The 19,552-nt window shown below is 41.7% G+C and overlaps 1 protein-coding gene across 1 annotated transcript in view; it reads right to left on the reverse strand.

Annotated features, from left to right (window-relative positions):
• LOC135222047 (nuclear inhibitor of protein phosphatase 1-like) overlaps positions 1 to 19,552 on the reverse strand; it is a 53,725-nt gene that overhangs the window by 32,300 nt on the left and 1,873 nt on the right. Inside the window, 3 exon segments of the mRNA XM_064260182.1 lie at positions 268 to 485; positions 13,228 to 13,381; positions 15,726 to 15,786. Coding sequence (XP_064116252.1) covers positions 268 to 485; positions 13,228 to 13,381; positions 15,726 to 15,786 — 433 coding nt within the window.

A 19,552-nucleotide genomic window follows, 5' to 3' on the forward strand; every position in this document is an offset into this window, starting at 1 on the left:
CACTCCCACAAATTTCCAAAATTTAAGCTGTCGTGTGAGTTGAAACATTGGTTATGTAATTATTTGGTAAGTTACTTATATGAAAACAAAATTTCCTAAAAGAAAGATTTTCATAAAGGCTTAAACTGTATGTACTATATGTGGTTAAAGAAACTAAACTATTATTTAAGGAAAAACAACAGTTCCCGATAGTAAATAAAGTAGCAACAGGCGTTCTCAGGTAATAACTAAACTCTAGTAGATGATAAAAAGATAACAAGAACTTACATCCAACTCTGTTTCTGTTTCTGGTAGACCCAGCAGTCCTCCATCACTATCTTCAGATATTCTTTCCAATTCATCCATAACAGGTTTTGGAGCAGTCTGGGGGCGTTCTCTCAGTGTGTACATTCTTGTGGAAGCTCCAAAATGAAAAGTTGAATTTACAGGCAGCTGCGTTGGTTTATTTCCCTCTAAACGAATATTCCCAATAAAAGTCCCATGGGCTGGAAAAGATGATTTCAATAATACAAAAATTCCTGTATTTTATAATTAATGTAATCATTACTAAACGAACAAAATGAGCACTTCTATTTTCTTCAAAAGAATTAAAAAGCCAAATTATGACTTTTCTATACTATTATTAACTGCACTGAACAATTCTTTTAAATAAAAAAGATTAGCTTTACTTCCAAGAAATACTTTAAGAAGAATTAAAAATTCACTACATAATTTCTACTCTGATGTTATTGTGGCTTGTAACCTTACCACATACGCCTATATACCTATGTAATGAATGGAACGAAGGGTGAAGAAATGAAACTGTAGATTCTTAAAATTCCATATATTGACAGCTACAGCAATGTGAAGGAGGAAGGAAGTTCCGTGCTTCACTCCTCAGTGACCACAGGACAGGAACTGATTAATGCATCGTATATATGGCGAGAAATAATAGCGGTGTTGCCGCACATAATAGCAATGTTGCCATGATGCATAATGAAACAAGTGGTCTTACAATAAGTAGAGTGTAAATAGTAAAAGGATAAATGCAGAGTAAATGATAAGGTAAACAATTCCCTAAATTTATAATATACAGGTATGCATGTAATCTATATATGCAATGGAATTGTAACGGTATTGATATCTATACACCTCCCTCCCCCTTTATGCTCGTAGCACTGTCTTAAGAGGAACATGGACTTCTTTCAGCAAGTCGGGATGAACAACGAGGGGCATTTGGAGAGTTAAATGATAGCTCTCTTTCATGGCCACGGCAAGGGGACACAGGGACTTGGAGAGAGGTATCATCACTAATGTTAATCAAATGTCTTCGGTTTCTGAACCATACGCGACCACTAGCAAGGCGTACCTCATACTGTCTTGACCCGCCGCGGCCCATCACGATGCCAACCTTGTCCCATCGTGGCGTCGTGGTGACTGGATCCTGACTCACTGGCCGATGGTGAGCTTGGTTAGAGGGCGGGCATGGGAGTTGTATAGAGGCTCTTGGCTTGTTCGGTGTGGGCGACAGTATGACGGTTGTAGCCCTCAGTATTAGTTTGCCACTCATCTGTTAATGACCTGGTGTGGCCGGAACACAAGTGCGTAGAGGGTGGCCGTAGAGAATATGTGCAGGGGAGCATCCTGCATAGGTTGGGGTGTTCCAAAGTTCCAGCAACCCTCTGTCAAAGGCTTTGCAATCTATGTTCCTGGATGGGGCGGTCTTGATGATAAGGTGTTTGACGACTTTTACTGGAGCTTCTGCATATCCATTGGACTGAGGGTAATGTGGACAAGTGATGATGTAATGAATGCCACATCGATCAGCTAGTTGCTTGAATTCTTGGCTGGAAAATGGGGGTCCTCCATCAGCCCATAAGCAGAGTGGGACATGAACCTCTCGGAAGAAGACACAACATTCTTGTGCCTTTTTGGCTGCAGTTGTGTCGTGTCCACAGGGGACAACCACAGGCCAGCCTGAAAGTCTATCAGCAATAACAAGGAAAGACTTCCCTGCTATATGTGGAAGAGGCCAGCTGACACACTTTCGAAGGGTCAGGATGGGTGGTTGTTGCACATGTAAGGCTCTTATTGCTGACTGGGAAGAAGCTGTTGGCAGCCGTTGCAACTTTCTACTGTATTCTTTATATTGGCATCAAATCCAGGCCAAAACACTGTCTTGCACGACGTCGAGTAGCTTCAATCCCTCGGTGGCTATCGTGAAGGCGTGCCCAGGTGTGTCTGCGGAGGGCTTCAAGGATGACAATTGGTCTGGGTCCCTGGGTGGATGGGATTGGGGCTGGGCCACTGAGGGGAAGGCCGCTCACCTCGCACCTCAGTCACCATCAATGCATGAGAGGGAAAGGGCCGTCATGGGGTTGCAAAAATTGTGTCTGAATTCAAATATCCCGCCTAAAAGCTGGCAAGGAAGTGTCCCAATACCATACTGCGCTGCACTTGAATACACTGACACTCTAACTGCACGCACAAAATTTTTCAGCACTCCTAGCGACACTGTAATGCACTAGCAACTCTGGTCTTGAGTCACTGTAAGAGATCCAATAAGCACGATGAGAGGTAAACACTGCAATGGCGGTCGTCTTCTTGGATTTCAAGCAGAGTCAGCTGAAATCTCTCACTGGATCTTACTCACAGTGCCATGTTATTGTGGCTTGTAACCCTACCACATACGTCCATGTAATGAATGAATGGAATGAAGGATGAAGAAATGAAACTGTAGATTCTTAAAATTCCATATATTGACAGCTACAGCGATGTGAAGGCAGAAGGAAGTTTCATGCTTCACTCCTCAGTGACCACAGGACAAGAACTGATCAATGTATTGTATATATGGCAGGAAATAATAGCGGTGATGCTGCACATAATAGCAATGTTGCCACAATGCATACAAAAACAAGTGGTCTTACAATAAGCAGTGTAAATGGTAAAAGAATAAATGCAAAGTAAATGGTAAGGTACACAATTCCCTAAATTAATAACATCCATGTATGCATGTAATCTGTATATGCAATGCAATCGTAACAGTATTTGATATCTATACATCTGGGAAACATGAATCCCATCCTAGATACAGGCAATTTTAATTTGATACTGCATTCATAATTGGTAATGAAAATATTTCTTGAACAGTCATACCAGGAAAATCATTAACTGCTTGGCTGAATGCTTTTCTTTTATAAGTATTTTAGACAAACTCAGTCATCTCTTTATTGTTTATGTAATAAGCAATACAATGTAGTATATTACAACCTGTTTTGCTTTTTGAGGAACTTTTAGTTGAGGGTATTTTTAAAAAAACATGCCAAATGGAATTGGAGAACAATAGTACACTTTAATGTGCAAATTATAAAGAGAAACCATTATTATTATTATTATTTTTGTAGAAGACCTTCTTTTAGACATGTTATGTTAAACAAAATGACAAAATTAAGCAAATTAATTTTATATATTTTCTCTATTTTTCTTATTATACGCTTCTCTGATGCTTATTAAAGAATTTACTGGCCAATATTCATATTGGGAAATTCTAACAAATGCTGGAGGAGATGTTTTATTCAAAAAGGATTTTGGTGTTATTTATGTGGTATACTGGTATTAACAGCACAGAACAGCACAGTACTTTTAAACAGGGATCTCAGGTCCAGGTCAAGCATGTGTTGTCATCAGTGCTGGTATTATTTCGTGGGCGTAGGTCAAATCCAGGCTGGGGTTGTCTCTTGGTATACAGCTGGTGTTGGTGCCGGTTTAACTGGTATTATCATGACATTTTTACCTCCTCTTCTTGATGAGTCAGTAGTGGGACTAGAACAAGTGTGTCTGTGTAGTGGTATTTATAGTGACTCAGACCTAGACCTGAATTCTCACTGGTCAAGTCAGTCCTGGTTGAAGTCGGGGATCTTGCATTGACGGTCGTGGAAGTTCAGCTGTGCGAGCACTATGGTAGTGTGTCCGGGGATGGATGCTGGAAGTCCTGCCTGGGGCCCTGGAGTGAGAGTCCTGTCATCCTGCAGGAGCTCCTGATTGCTTGGCACTGTTGGGGGTCGTTCATTGCTCTCTGAACCAAATAATCAGGAGCTCCCACTGGACTTCTGACATCCATCTCCGGACACACTACCATAGCGCTTGCACAGCTGAATCCGCAACCATCAGTGCAAGATCCGACTTCACAAGATCGACTTCAACCAGTGAGAATTCAGCTCTAGGTCTGAGTCACTATAAATACCACCACTCAGACACACTTGCTTTAGTCCCACTACCGACTCGTCAAGCAGGTGACTTACGAGGAGGCTGAAACTTCATGATAATACCAACTATACCAGCACCAACGCCAACTGTATACCAGAAAAGAACTTCCGCCCAGATTGGACAAACACCACGAAATAATACCAGACTGATGATGACCTCTGCTTCCCCTGGACCTGAGATCCCTGTTTACCAGTACATATATACTGTTAACATCAGTATTACAAATAAATAACACCAAAATCCTGTTTTTGAATAAAACATCCCCTCTAGAATTTTTTAGAATTTCTCAATATGAATGCTGGCCAGTTACTAAGAAGCATCACTGAGCCTGAGAACCTGATGATAAGACAAATAGAGAAAATAATATATAAAATCAATTTGCTTATTTAACATATTATTACTATTATTATTCAGAAGATGAAACCTACCCACATGGAACAAATCCACAGGGGCCATTGACTTGAAATTCAAGCTTCCAAAGAATTTGGTGTTCATTAGGAAGTAAGATAAGGTATGGGGAAACAGAAAGAAGAGACCCCACTTATCAATAAAGGAAAAAATATATTAATAAATTAACAAATAATATTCTAGCAAAAATCAGAAACAGGAGCCTGTTGGGCCAATAACACACATACACAGAGCATGCAAAACAGTCTTCTGATAATAAAAGTTTTGTTATTTTGAAAAACAAGTTAGAAAAAAAATACTAAGACAACTGCATTTTGATATCCATAGAAAATACCAAATTTGTAACTAATTTGTATTTTTCATAACTAACAAACCTGAGGTCTTAACATTAGGATTTACTAGCGCCAAGCTGGAAACCGGTAGAATTAAAATTACACTTGTGAGATCCAGGGACTAATGGCATCTATACCAGGTCACGGGGCATGTATACCCAGAATGCCCACGGCTACCTGTGACCCATCAGTTATATTTCTAACCCAGTTTAGACTGCTAGAGGGGTGGTTCGAGGTGGGCCTTTAACTGTTAAGACCTCAGGTTTGTTAGTTATGAAAAATACAAATTAGTTACAAATTTGGTATTTGTTCATACACGAAACAAACCTTCGGTCTTAACATTAGGATAGACTTACTATTGGAGGGAGGTAAGTCTCTACAACTGACTGGGAGTTTGCCACCTTATCCATTTCCGAATATATAGGGAAATTCTAAGAGAATGGACAATGAACCTAGGACCAAAGATATAAGCGGATCTATTGGTTTCCTCCCACTGGGTGTAGATACCATTCTACTGTTTACTCTTGTCCCTTGCGACTGGATCCACCTTCACCCCTCTTTTCCTTATTATCCAGAGGGGTGTGTTGCTACTGAAAAGTATATCATCAGCTAAGATAGCTTCACATATGGCTGACCATCTCACCTGCATCTAGTCCGTTCCAGCACATGACGGTACTCTCCTTCATATTGCCCGTAGTTAAAGGAGTAGGAAGAAAGTAGTAAAGAAAAAAGACCAGTCATCCCATTTCATTCTACTTTCATACCTTCATCTTAGACTAGACGCAAACTGACCCGCCAGGGGCACTGGATGAACTATATCACTTGTTGGTTGGGCCGCCACCACTGGACCCAAGGAAAAGGTGTCCAAGGATCTATGGGCAACATCTTTCAAATAAAATGAGGTGAAAGTTGTTTGGCGCTTCCACACGCCAGCTTTCAGAATTTTTCCACAGACATGTTCTTCTTAAATGCCAGGGAAGCACTCACACCCCTGATGTCATGAGCTCTAGCTCCCACCTGGCTATCTGACCCTCTGTCTTCTGCAGTATAAAGCATCTCTGATCGTCTCCCTTAGCCAAAATGATATTGTATTTTTGGACACTTCCTTTTTGTTCCGTCCTGTACTTACGAACAACCTCTGGCACCCCGGCCTGAGGTGCCTTGTTCTCTTTAAGTACTCCCTTATAGTGCCCTGACGGGGCACAGGAGCATTTCAGCTTTGTCGTTGTCTACAAAGTCTGCCAAGGAAGGTATGGTAAAGGAGTCGAATCTGCCGTCTACTATTGTTGGATTTTTGGGTCTTGCCACGAATTCTTGGGACAAACTCACACACCATTGATCTCCAACCTCGTCGAGTGCTTTATGAGATATGAGAGGCCATGTAGCTCCCCACCCTTTTGGTTGAAGCCAGGGCCAATAAGAAGACTGTCTTCAGGGTCAGGCTCCTATCCGTGGACTGCCTTAGTGGTTCGTGGGGGGGAGGGGGGTTTTTGTCAGACTACTCAGTACCTTGGTCAGATCCCAATCTGGGGCTTTTAGCTCCTTTGGTGGGCATGACTGTTCAAAGCTCCTCATCAGCATGGCCAACTCCCATGAAGACGATATGTCCACTCCTTTCATTCGTAAGACTGAGGCTAGAGCAGCCCTGTACCCCTTCACTGCAGATACAGACATATGTTTTTCTGTTCTGAGATATATCAGAAAGTCTGCTAACTGGCTGAATAGTGTACCGAGTGGAGACACGTTCCCTCTACGACACCAATCACAGTATGCTGACCACTTTCCTTGGTATACTGTCGCAGATGATTTTCTGATATTACCTGCCATCTGAGTTGGTGCTTTCTGCAAAAACCCTCGCTCTCGGAGGAGATACTTGACAGTCTCCACCCGTGAAGCGATACGGGACTTTCACCGACTGGTGGTACTCTCCACGTGAGGCTGACACAGAAGGTTGCTCCATGGAGGTAACTCTCTTGGCACATCTACTAGGAGTTCCAGTAGGTCTGGAAACCACTCTGCTTTCGGCCATAACGGGGCTACCAGGGTCATCTTGAGGTTCTGAGACCGCATTACCCTGTTCAGAACCTGACGGATTAGACAAAATGGAGGAAATGCGTACACGTCCAGATTGTCCCAGGGGTGTTTGTAGCGCATCTTCTGCTAACTGCCTCTGCGTCCGGGACTACTGAACAATACACTTCCAACTTTTTGTTGTACCTGGTTGCGAATAGGTCTATGATCGGTCCTTCCCACAACATGAGCATCCTGTCCACTACCTGTTGGTGTAGGGACCACTCCGTTCCCAGAATCTGATCCCTGCGGCTCAACTTGTCGGCCACTATGTTTCTTTTTCCCGGAATATACCTGGCCTTGATGTCTACCAGGTTCTCTATAGCCCACTGGTGAAGTTGAACTGTCATCACATGTAACTGCCGAGAAACTAGGCCTCCTTGCTTGTTTATATAAGCTACTACTGTGGTGTTGTCTTGACATCAATACCACTGAGTGTCCCTTTACTCTCTCCCTGAATTCTTGTAGAAAGCCAGGGAAAGCTGCTTTCCACTCCAGCACGTTTATATGGAGTTCTCTGTCCCTTGCAACTCCATTTTGCTGACACCATCAACTCCTCCATATGGGCTCCCCAGCCTTCTAGGTGACGCATCCGAGAACAGCAAGAGGTCTGGGGAGGATTGTTGAAGGGGGACACCCACTGTCAGATTGTCGTCGTCCACCCACCACAGCAAGTCTTTCCTCACTTCTGCCGACAAGGGAATTTGCTCGTACGGGTGATCTACTGTTGATGACCAAAACTCCTTCATCCTCCATTGTAGGGACCGAAGGTGTAGCCTTCCTTGTGGTACTAGCTTCTCCAGGGAGGTTAGGATTCCCAGCACCACCTGCCACTGTCTTGCTGGCTGTGTCTGCTTTCCCAGAAAGGCATTCACCACTTGTTTGCATTTCTCTACTCTTTGGTCTGTCGGGAATACTTTGGCTTGTGTTGTGTCTATCACCATTCCCAGATATTCCAAACGTTGACTTGGATCCAACTGCGACTTCTCCTGATTTATCACAATACCTAGACTGTGACAAAACTGCAGGAGGGTCGCCCTGTCCCTGAGTAATTTCTCTCTGGACTTCGCTATCACCAGCCAATTGTCCAGATATCTTATTAGCCTGATCCCCTGAGCATGCGCCCACGCCGACACGAGGGTGAACACTCTTGTAAAAACTTGAGGAGACGTTGTCAATCCGAAGCACAGGACCTTGAACTCGAAAGCTTTCCCTGCAAGACTGAAGCGGAGAAATTTCCTTGAAGACTGATGACTGGTGGTATGCGAAAGTATGCGTCCTTTAGATCGACTGTCAGCATAAAGTCTCCGATTCTGACTGCTTGTAGAACCGTTTTCGGAGTTTCCATCTTGAAACTGGTTTTCCTTATAAACAGATTCAGCGTTGACAGGTCTATTACTGTCCTCCACTCCCCGTTGGCTTTGGGTACCAGGAAAATCCTGCTGTAGAAGCCTTTTGTCGGACTGCATACTTGTTGCACAGCTCCTTTTTCCATCATCTTCTTCACTTCGTCCTGCAGAATAGTGGCCTTCTGAGATTTGTGGGCATAAGTGACGTGGGGTAATGGTTGATCTGTCAGGGGCGGGGTTACCTCGAACGGAATCAAATACCCGATCCTGAGAACATCCACCACCCACTGCTCTGCCCCTAGTTCCTGCCACACCTTCCAGTGATTTGCCAGGCAACCCCCCACTGGTGTGGCCGAGTGATGGGAGGCGCCCATCCTATCTTCTTGAGCCTCTCCCTCTTCCCCTATTGCCCCTTCCTCTGTTGTTTCTATTGTTGAAAGGGCCGATGAGTTATCCTCTTTGGGGAAGAGGGTCTTGTGACTCTATTAGGATGCTATGTCTCACTGTCTTCTTTCGAGACATCTGCTGTTGTCTTCCCTCCATAGGAGTAGTTTGACTGTTAGACGTTTTCCTAACTGCCTGTTGCACCAACCTATCGTTAGTGTCCATCCTTCTTCTATCTATCGCCTCTTCCAGTATGACCTCTGGCAACAGTAGTTGCGATTCCAAGATATCCCCATTCCTCATTGCTAACAGGGAATCCAAATCCACATTGCGGCTTAGTCTAGCCAATGCTGCATCTCTCCTCATTAGCAGGATATTTGCCCAAACATTGGCACTTACGTTTGTCAGGTACGCAATCGCCTTGGACCCTGACCTGTAGTAATCTAATGAACAATGGTTCATCCACTACTTTCCTTGTTGCTTCCGAGGATGCAATTTTCGCCACTGCTGTTGACCAAAGGTCTAACCAGGACGCAGCCTGAAAGACAGAAGAAGCTGTTGCTTCTAACGTAGCAGCCTCTTCGGTACGTCATCGAAGGGCACTCCATTTTAACCTGATCCAAGGTTAATCCAGGCCTTAACCTTACAACATTAGGGTTCATTTGTCTAGACAGCAAAGGGACCTTCGGTGTCGTATAATATTTCCTTGCTTTATCATTGGAGGGGGAATAAATTTAAATGATCTATTAGATCTTAAGGAATTATCCCTCCCTGCAATCTTTGCGTTTACGTGTTGCAAGACCGATTCCGCATGACTCGAACAAGGCAATTCATACGACACCTTGGTATCCCTCTTTAGTCCAAACGCCATGTCAATTCCAGGAGGAAGCATACTGCGTGTTTCTGTCTTCTCCGAAAGGCTATTGAATTGACGAATCAAATCAATAACCTCTGCATACGAGGCCAGAAAACTCTTGGTTTTCTCCTTCCTCCGGCTTCTACGTGTACCACTCTCCGTCACGAGAGATGTTGTCTCGCCTCTATCTTCTGACAGATGGCCCGGAATTCCACGGCCGCCTGCCCCTACGGCCGCGGTCTCTTTGATCTTTGCTGGCCGCTGTTGGCTCGATCCCAGATAGTCAGCAGGGGAACGGAGAACGTCTCACTCTTTCTCTGCTCACGGATCTAGAGCGAGAATCTCGTCTAGATCTCCAAGATGAAGGCTCCCTTAAGACAGAGGTAAGTTCGTCTCTATTAGCATTGGCATCGTTTTCGAGCGTCGGCGAGCCCGGCCTCGGCCTTCTATCCAGACGGACATGCCTTCCACGAACGTATCCGCCAAGGTTGCCAACTCTCTATTTTTCGTACTTTTAATAGGAGCCTTATCGTCCTTCGTACGTATTTTGAACGGCCTTACAGGCGAAACTGGGACCTGCATTCCCTCCTCTGCTGCACCTTTCGCCGCCAACGTCGATTTTACCAGAGGTATCGCAGTTTTTGCGATCCGAACTGGCAACTCCGCCTCGGCCGCTAGCTCGCCGGCCGTCACCTCTCTCGCTTGTTCAGACTCTTGCGAACGGCTTCGTCTGCCAACCTTGTGCTTAATAGCCACTGATTTTCCGACCTTCTTGCTGACTTGGAAATGACAGTCTTGGTCCGAAGAAGAGGAAGAATTGATTCTTCTCCTCTTGGCCCGAGGATCCGCTAGGAACTCCCGAATCCTCCTCCAACGCTTGACTGGCGCTCGCCGTGACGTTATCGGACTTAGCGATGACGCCGAACTAGAGGAAGAAGACGAAGAAGGCGAATCACACTTTTTCTTTTTGTCTCTCTTATTCATTCTCTCCTCTATATCCTGTAATTTCTGCATTACAGTTTGCATTGACGGGTCAGGAAGCGTATTAGCGTCTGGGTGCATCGAAAAAGGCCGAGAATCGGTCTGTGACGTCATCACGCCTGCCATCTCAGAGTGTGACGTATGTTGTGACGTCATCCCTCTCGTAGGGAGAGACTGAGAGGTTTCTGCTGGGAACCGCACGTTTGCTGCCAAACTACCTCCCACGTTCTGCATCGCTGTAAATACTGAGTGGGATGGTGAAGCCGCGGCATTAATTCCCATGAATTGCAAGCCCGGGGGGTGGGGATGAGGAACATTCAGCGCTGCCGGACCCTGCTGGAACCGTGACGTCATATAATGCGCAAGCAGACCATCCAAGGTTGGTACGCTGGTAGGCCTAGCGCTGACCACGTACCATCTAACCTGCGCTTGAGTAGCAGGAGCCTGGAACAAAGATGGCGGATCTCCCCTCACCCCCTCTACTTGCTGGGAACAAAGGAGAGTGCAAATTATTCATAAAATTACCCAAGGCCCTCCTGACGTTTCCGATACAGAACCGCTAGGAGAAACCGAAGGGGTATGAGACAATTCAAAAGCAGGTGGAGAAACATATGGAGCAGCCTGGTTTATTACCGATACAAAAGAAGCCGGTAAGGTTTGGTCATCCAAAGATGGCGTCACCCCCTTTCTTTTGTATTGGCTTTCCCATAGAACTTCTTCCACTGTTCCACCGACCAACCGCGACAAACAGAACACGGATTAGTAACCGTACATACGTTTTCCCTGCACCTACTACACGTTGGATGAGGATCGTCGACACCGAAGTTAGGAACCTAGAACAAGGGAAGCCACTGACTCCTGGGCATTTCCTTTGTCTCCTCTTCGAAGCGGTAGACGATCCCGATGTTGAGGCAAAATTCTCCATCATACCACGTATACACTCTTACCACACACTGATCACACTTGGAGAAAGAAAAGGAATGAAAAAAAAAAAAAAAAAAAATGAAATGGATAAAGAACGGGCAAACTGAAAAACCGGCTTTAAATGAGATAGACAGTAACACGTCTTATCTTAAAGGCGGTAGGAAAATAACTGATGGGTCACAGGTAGCCGTGGGCATTCTGGGTATACATGCCCCGTGACCTGGTATAGATGCCATTAGTCCCTGGATCACAAGTGTAATTTTTTCAATTCTACGGTTTCCAGCTTGGCGCTAGTAAATCCTAATGTTAAGACCGAAGGTTTGTTTCGTGTATGAACAATTAATGTTACTATCTAGGCCCAGTAACACATAATTTTTGGTTATATAACACAGCCTGATTTCCACTTAACCCCTTCTTTACCGGGTGGGTGAGCAGAATGTAAACATTGCGTTCGCTGCCGAACTGAATCTCTCGGTAGTGACTCCAGTTTGGAGGGGTGCCGATCGTAAAAATATTTGCCAAAAATACACTAATCAAGACAGGCTGATGAAATTATCAGGTATTATTAGCACTATATAACGCATATTCTCTGTTAGTTTTATCATCCTACAGGGAAAATAAATGATTTTATGAAAAAAAAATGTGAAACTCAGTGTCCCTTGTACAAGGGGACACTGGTGGTCGGTGAGAAAACTACAGTCTTGAATAGAAATTCGGTCTTACAGAATGTTGGTATATCGCACCTAGAACATGCACATAAAGTATTATCAAAGTAGAACAGTAAATAAGCACGTAATAACAAAAAAAGAGAGCAAAAACTAAAGCGAAAGCCCCGCCAATAAATATGGAAATCGCAAATTTTATAGTATAGCTTTCAAAAATTGATCGATGTCATTTTCTACGTTTTCTAAGATTAGTTTCATCACAGAAAACAACTTTAGGGGCATCAGGGGTATCTAAAACTAATTTTTCAAGTTTCTTGTCCTCAGAAAAAATAGCTTTTTCGCATTTTCTCTGGTTTGGTTTTTTATATATAAAGTACTATAAGGGCTTTATTTTTACCTTCATTTATCTGGTGTTCATATCTTTTATTTGTAAAAATGTAATAAGTGAATAAATAAATAAATACAGTAAATGATGATACAACTGGTTTTATACTTGGGTAGAAGTTATTACATGTTTACCCTTGTCTGGTTTTGTGATTTTTTGTTGAGACGCAGTTCATCTGTCACCTACACACTACTATAAGCAGTAAATAATAATATTTTTTTTGGGTTCATCATACGCTCTGGCATCGTGTCATACTGTTTATTTTGCTACAAACTCTTCAAACCAAAAATTACAGAATGATTGGAAGTCCCTATCTGAAAAGAGGAGTTTTGGTGGTACGATGCGTACCACCTTTATGCACCCGGTGCGGTGTAGTAGACTTGAATGGTGGTACCCACCTACCTCCAAACAAACTTTCGGTAATGAAGAGGTTAAAAGGCAGATTTTGCAGTCCATTTTTGGGACTATCAATACCATAGCAACTATGAAGTCATTTCTATTCAAAGCCCCAAATCTCTACGATGCTTAACATTCTAACGTTTAACTAACATCCTTGACACAGTCCAGTAGCTGGAAATTCAAGCTGATACTTAAAAAAAAAAAAAAAGAATATTTATGCAATACTTACTACTCCCTAGATCAACCAAAAAGGCCATGTTAAGGTGTTTGTGATATACTAACGAACAATGGATTCTCGAGCACGAAGCATGGTCAATGCAGAAATCATTAAGTTGTGGATTTCGGCCGAAAAGGTAACATTTTTTTTCATCTATCATAAGTTTCTGAAAAAAGAGAGGAGAACATAATAGCTGTAGGTTAAATGCAATTTGTAAGTTTCAATAAGATTAGTGTAAGTTTATTCAAGCAATTTTGCTTTCTTATAATATTTATTATTAAAACAATATATACTACAAATACAAGAACAAGTACCTTTAACTAACCAAACAAGAATTCAAGACTCCTTTCAGGTGTGAAACAAATCATACTAAACAAATATGTAGAAATACATTACCAACCAATTACAATTATTATTACTATAGGCAGTCCCGGTTACCGGCAGGGGTTCCTTTCTCGGCTGGGTGCTCATAAGCGAAAACCACCATTAACCGAAACTCAGTGATTTATGACGCTTATGGTGACAAGTTTCGGTTAATGGCAATTTATGGCGCCATAACTCTATTATCGGCGCCTTACCTCCCTGATAACCTAAACTTAGCCAATTATGGCGCCATAAATTGCCAATTTTATGGCACTACTGCTGCAATAGTGAAGTCCAATCATACAGTCACTATACATGGAGATGAGCAACCAAAATGGAGGAGATCTTGGGCATGCATCCACATTTACCACCCTCACTAGGTTCAAGAAACACCAAGAAATGTCAGGGGTATGGGTCAGTCCCGTAGCAGACCATGAGTAGACCAGGCACCAGCAAGTAGATGATTCAAAGTAGAGGATGAGGGGAAGGGGCAGATAAAGCACGCACTTTGCCCTTTTTCTATAAAGATCTTATGTTGACAGAACCTCAAAATAATTCAGATGATGGGGAGAACTGACATGAACCTGACCAGAAAATCTGGCAGCAGTTTCAAACACTCCTGACTACAGCAACAGCTTTTCCCATACTTCAGTCCAAGGAAGGGATCAACATTTTAATCTTTCTCAAGTGTCTGATCTCTAGAAATATTACCTTACAAACTTCAAAAGATAGTACCATTTTCTATGCACCATTACTCAAAAGCCAACTATAGTATAAGTTTTGCTTGAGTTTCTGTACAAGTTCTGGCTACACAACCAAAAGGTTCTTTAAGAAAAGTCTGGAAAATCTTCCACATATGTTCCCCAAATATTAAAGGGTTAGAAAACTATATGGGAAATAAAGTAAATAACCTCAAACACTCCTACTCTTACTTAGCCTCTAAGGATATTTGTTAACATGAGTTTTTCAACTAAATTACGCTTACACAGTAAATAATACAAACTTGCAAAAGCCATAGAAACAGAACACATACAGTAAAAATACTTCTGAACAAAGATGGCATCAACTTTCATATATACCAGGATGAAGCATCACAATGCCAAGAATAAACTATTATTCATTTAGAAACTGAATAACAGAAAAGACATACCTTAAGACCTATGTCCAAACTGCCAAAGTCAATCGGAATACATAAAGTCAACCGAGTAGTATCAATGAGGGTAGGCTCAAATGTTCGAGTCAGCACTAAACATAGCATGGCTAATGAGACAACAGAGAGGACAGACCGACAAAAGGTAGCCTACCCCACATCCCTTCCAATAATCTTGCACAGAAGGAAGAACCCAGAACCTTGTTGAGGAAATAATTTTAGTGGCAACTGAGAGTGAAGAGCGATTCCAAGAAAGAAAGAAAGTTGCAAAAAGAGGTTCCACTAGACCACATTCACTCTGATGTGGAGGCATGTCATGAAAAGTTCAATAAATAAAATTTATTTTTTATTTGGTGTTTCATTTTTTATTTGGCGTTTGAATGCCTCTTATCCTCTTCACCTTTCTCACTACCTTCCACCATACACCATCACCTCACCTCTCCCTATTACAGGTAAAGTGAGACCAAACTGACATTAATTTCATCTATATATTTACATTTCTTAAGATAATTTTTTCTGATGCCAAGCTTGTTAATTCAAGTAACAATCCTGTTATTTGCTGCATTTTTGGTGTCTGGAATGAACTAAAATAATTCCCATTATTCTTTATAGAATAGCACTGGAACCTATGAAGTCATTCAGTGCTGGAAGGGAAATTGAAGGTAATTAGATTTGAAAGGTGTAACGGGAGAAAAACCTCAAAGCAGTTGCACTATGAAACAACTGTTAGGGGGGTGGAAAGTTAGATGAGAGAAAGAATATTTGAATGGAGATACAGTAAAAGGAATGAAAGAGGTTGTAGCTAGGGGCTGACGGGACGCTGTAGAGACTGTTAAGTAATGCCTACAGTGCACCATGTTAGGTGCACTGATGGCACAAACCCACTATGGGTATTATTTCTTTATTTTTTTGTTTTTATGGGAAAAATTTACCTCTAATGCCTGCACACTCTACTGCACAAAAAGAAACAAACAACACTTTGTAACAATTAACTTACCTGTATTAATTTATCACCTTTGGCAACATCTAAATGCAGTCCAACTGGTGGTTTGCCAGCCCTGAAATATAAAACATGAATTAAAAGGTATAATACGGAATCATGTGGAAATTGAACATCAAGATTTTGGGCAGTAGCAATAGTTCCACTTTTAGTTGTTCAGCCTTCATCCATCACAAACTAAACATAATCTAAAATGTTGGTATAATATCAAATTTCAAAACAAGTATATGTGCTATAACTATACGATATTGCAAATTAACTTTTTTCAGGAGAACAAAATTTGGATCAGTATGAAATTCTGACAAACTTCCTTAAAATGTGGCGAGCTTACCACTTCACCCAAAACAACATACGTGACATTTCTAGTTGGTACTGAAAATAACTTTCTGGTACAGTGTTGTTTTTTGGCAAGTGTTGTTTTTTAGCTCTAGTCAATATCCATAACAGTAATGTTTCTGATGATGACATGACTCTTGCACTGTATTGCTAGTCTATAACAGCAGATATATCAAAATGAATAATAGTGCGTTAGTGCAAGAGTTGTCAACAAACCCCAACACCTTACATATCTTAAGACCTATTCCAATCCCTGTGTATAACAGCTTGGGATAGTGTGGTAAGCTTACCTGGGTTTTACTTATATTACTTCCTATCTTGAATAATGCTTAGTTTGTGATATATACTACTGAACTCTGAAGTTGTATTTTCTACTAATACACCATGCAGCTTTATAATTTTTTACTAAGACAAGTTTGCTTTTCAATAAAAATAACACATTGTATTTTTCCTTCCTAGGTATACAATTCAGAGGCTTTTAGGTACGATTATCCCTCAGTGCAAGCTGGAATCAGTCGTTGAAAAAGTAGTTACCTGGTGGTTAAGTGGCTGATTAGCCTATTCACCTGCCATCACCAAGCATTTTTCCCTCAACATCTATGACAAAGTGGGGTGGCTGAGGAATGTGAAAAACACAGTTTACTTTGGGAAAAAAAAAAAATTGTAAAGCAATTTGTATTTTTCATAGGTATACAAACCAGGGCCTTTTATAATAAGAGCACATTCAGCACAAGCTAGAATAATCACTGAATTTGTTAACAAGTAACTTTTTCCTTCAGTCACAAGGAAAACATGGAGCAGCTGAGGTGGGACTATGATAAAAGACTTTGGTCTGTATACCTAAGATTACTATAAATTACTTTTCAAAATTTATTTGTTCCCATGAATATAAGCACAAATCATCACCTTTTATATAGGAGACATACTCCTTAGGTGGGAGGTCTGATAACTGACTGGAGTTGACACGCAGGACTGTCATGCCCCCAACTACATACTTAAGCAGCGGATCCAAAGACTCCTGTAACTTACAACTTGGTCTGTGGCTTACATTCTATAAGCCTATCTTACGCTAAACCTCTTAAGCATTACTTTGCAACAAATAGGTGATTCTATTGTAGTTATTAAATTATAGGGTAATATTTTACTTTAAACCATTACGTAATTGTTTGTTTGTTTGTATGATGTTTTTATGTTGCATGGAACCTTTGGTTATTCAGCAATGGGGCCAACAGCTTTACATGACTTCCAAACCACGTCAAGAGTGAACTTCTATCAGCGGAAATGCACATCTCTGACACCTCAATGGAATGCCTGAGAATCGAACTCGCGGCCAGCAAGGTAACATGCCAATACAATACTGACCACGCCACTGAGGTACTCTTTAAACCATCATTGCATTTTGGACTTGAAAATATAATTTTCTTAGCAAACGTGTACCTCTAGAGATATTGGCGACCTCATCATTTTATCCCTCTAGAGAGAATTGGACCTGCATCCATTCTTTTATCCTTAAAATTTGGGGACCACCAAAGTTGGGAGAAAGCAGGGCTTTAGGGTAAGGGGAAAATACAAAAGGAGTGAAATACAGGCCCATTGATCTCACTGATAATTCTCATTCAGAATAAGGTAAATTTATGGATTGTTTTCCAAACTATGTCATGCAATAGGGTAAAGACCACTTACCCTTGGTTAGGTTAGGTTATTTGCTGAGGAAACTAAAGACAGAAGCATTTAAAGCACACATTAAAACATAGGAAAATTATATTCTGAAGCCAAAAATTACAATAATGGTTTAACGTCAAATTTTACCCTACTGGTTACAATACCAAAGCATTCCCATGCTGAGTATATTTGACAACCAAGGAATTCCCTATCTTCAGAGTGGATGTAGGGGTTGCCTACTCATGGTTAGGATCAAGATCTAGATAATAAGGTCAATAAATGTTACATTGTTCAAATGAGCGCTGGGAAGGCTGGGATAGATGGTGGATTGTCTGTGGTTAGAATGGCCAGCCACACAATTGCCGCCATATTGGATTTCAAAACTACTTTGAAAACATATTTTACGAAGAGCTCACATGCTTATTTTAGTTCGTATGGGGCTTTCATAGGGTAAAACACCGCATGGACTGGCCAACTCACCGACTACCACGGCTAGGCCACCCTCCGAAACAGTACTTTTAACGCGTCCTGACACCGATGGTCATCAGTCATGAGTTGTTGTTGGTGAGAGAAAGAGCTAAAGACCTCTACTCTCCTTTCGAAGTAAGTATTTTCTCCAAAGTCAGAAATTAAGGCCATATTTCAAGATTTAAACAGAGGGTAATGAAAAGGGTGGCCAACACAATGCCCACACCACCAAAATACTTTCGAAATTTTTACTTACAACTCGGAATATTTAGAAGATTGACGGCATGTCGATGTTTGCGGAGTTGCTTGTGTCAATAAACTTCCCATTCCATGTGCTAAATCCGCACACCACTTGTACCCACAGACGCTGTGGCACTTTCATCACAACAATCGTACACCCGACCTCTAACCATACTTATCAAAAGGGACTACAGCATTCCTTGCGGCGTTTTGCACTCTTCAATTGTTTATCAGTGTTGTCAATTGGTATGTTTACCCTCCAAACTGGGTATGAGACTTACACAAAACCGGCAAAATATGTGAAATTGGCGTATCTATTTGTAGTATATATGCATATTACAGCAATTTTATCATTACTGCATTACTATGACAACTAGAATTCATGGAAACAGTTTGTAAATGCATCGGCGTATGTGTGACGGTCTACTAGATTGGCAACGATGAGTCATTTTTCCTCGCGCCGTCTGCTCGTAAGTATACATCAGAAATATTTGTAATTTTTCGGGGTTAATATGGTTGCAAAAAAGGGATAATAAACATGGATTAAATAAACATTTTGAAGTAAAGTTAAACTAAATAATGAGTAAAGTAAACAATTAAGGGAATAAAGCTTTGCACCCATAATCAGTGTTGTCGTCTGCTGCTCATAACTGTGTTTGCGGAATGAGTACTTATGAACCAGGAACTGCAACGTGGCTCAAGTGCAATGTGGAGTGAATTAAGACCAAAATGTGTATAATTACAATCAAATAAGCACTGTGGAGTTTCAGTTGTGATGGCAGTAAGGATAAAACCACCGATTACAAGGTAAAAATGAATTCAGTTCAAACCATGACCCCGGAAAAAAAAAAGGTTTCATACTTTCACTAATATAGGCAACAAAATGTTGTTTTATTGTGCTGATTACAACTGCAATCTTGAGTAAGATCAATAAACGTTACATATACACGGTAACATTGTTTAAATGAGTGCTGGGAAGGCTGGGAAAGATGGTGGATTGTCCGTGGTTAGACCGGCCAGCCTCACGATTGCTGCCATATTGGATTTCAAAACTGCCTTGAAAACATAGTATGCACGGACTGCAAGGAATGTAACCGCGGAGAAGACATCCACTAGGG

This window comes from Macrobrachium nipponense, chromosome 3 (assembly GCF_015104395.2).
Source record: "Macrobrachium nipponense isolate FS-2020 chromosome 3, ASM1510439v2, whole genome shotgun sequence".
Classification (NCBI taxonomy): domain Eukaryota; kingdom Metazoa; phylum Arthropoda; class Malacostraca; order Decapoda; family Palaemonidae; genus Macrobrachium; species Macrobrachium nipponense.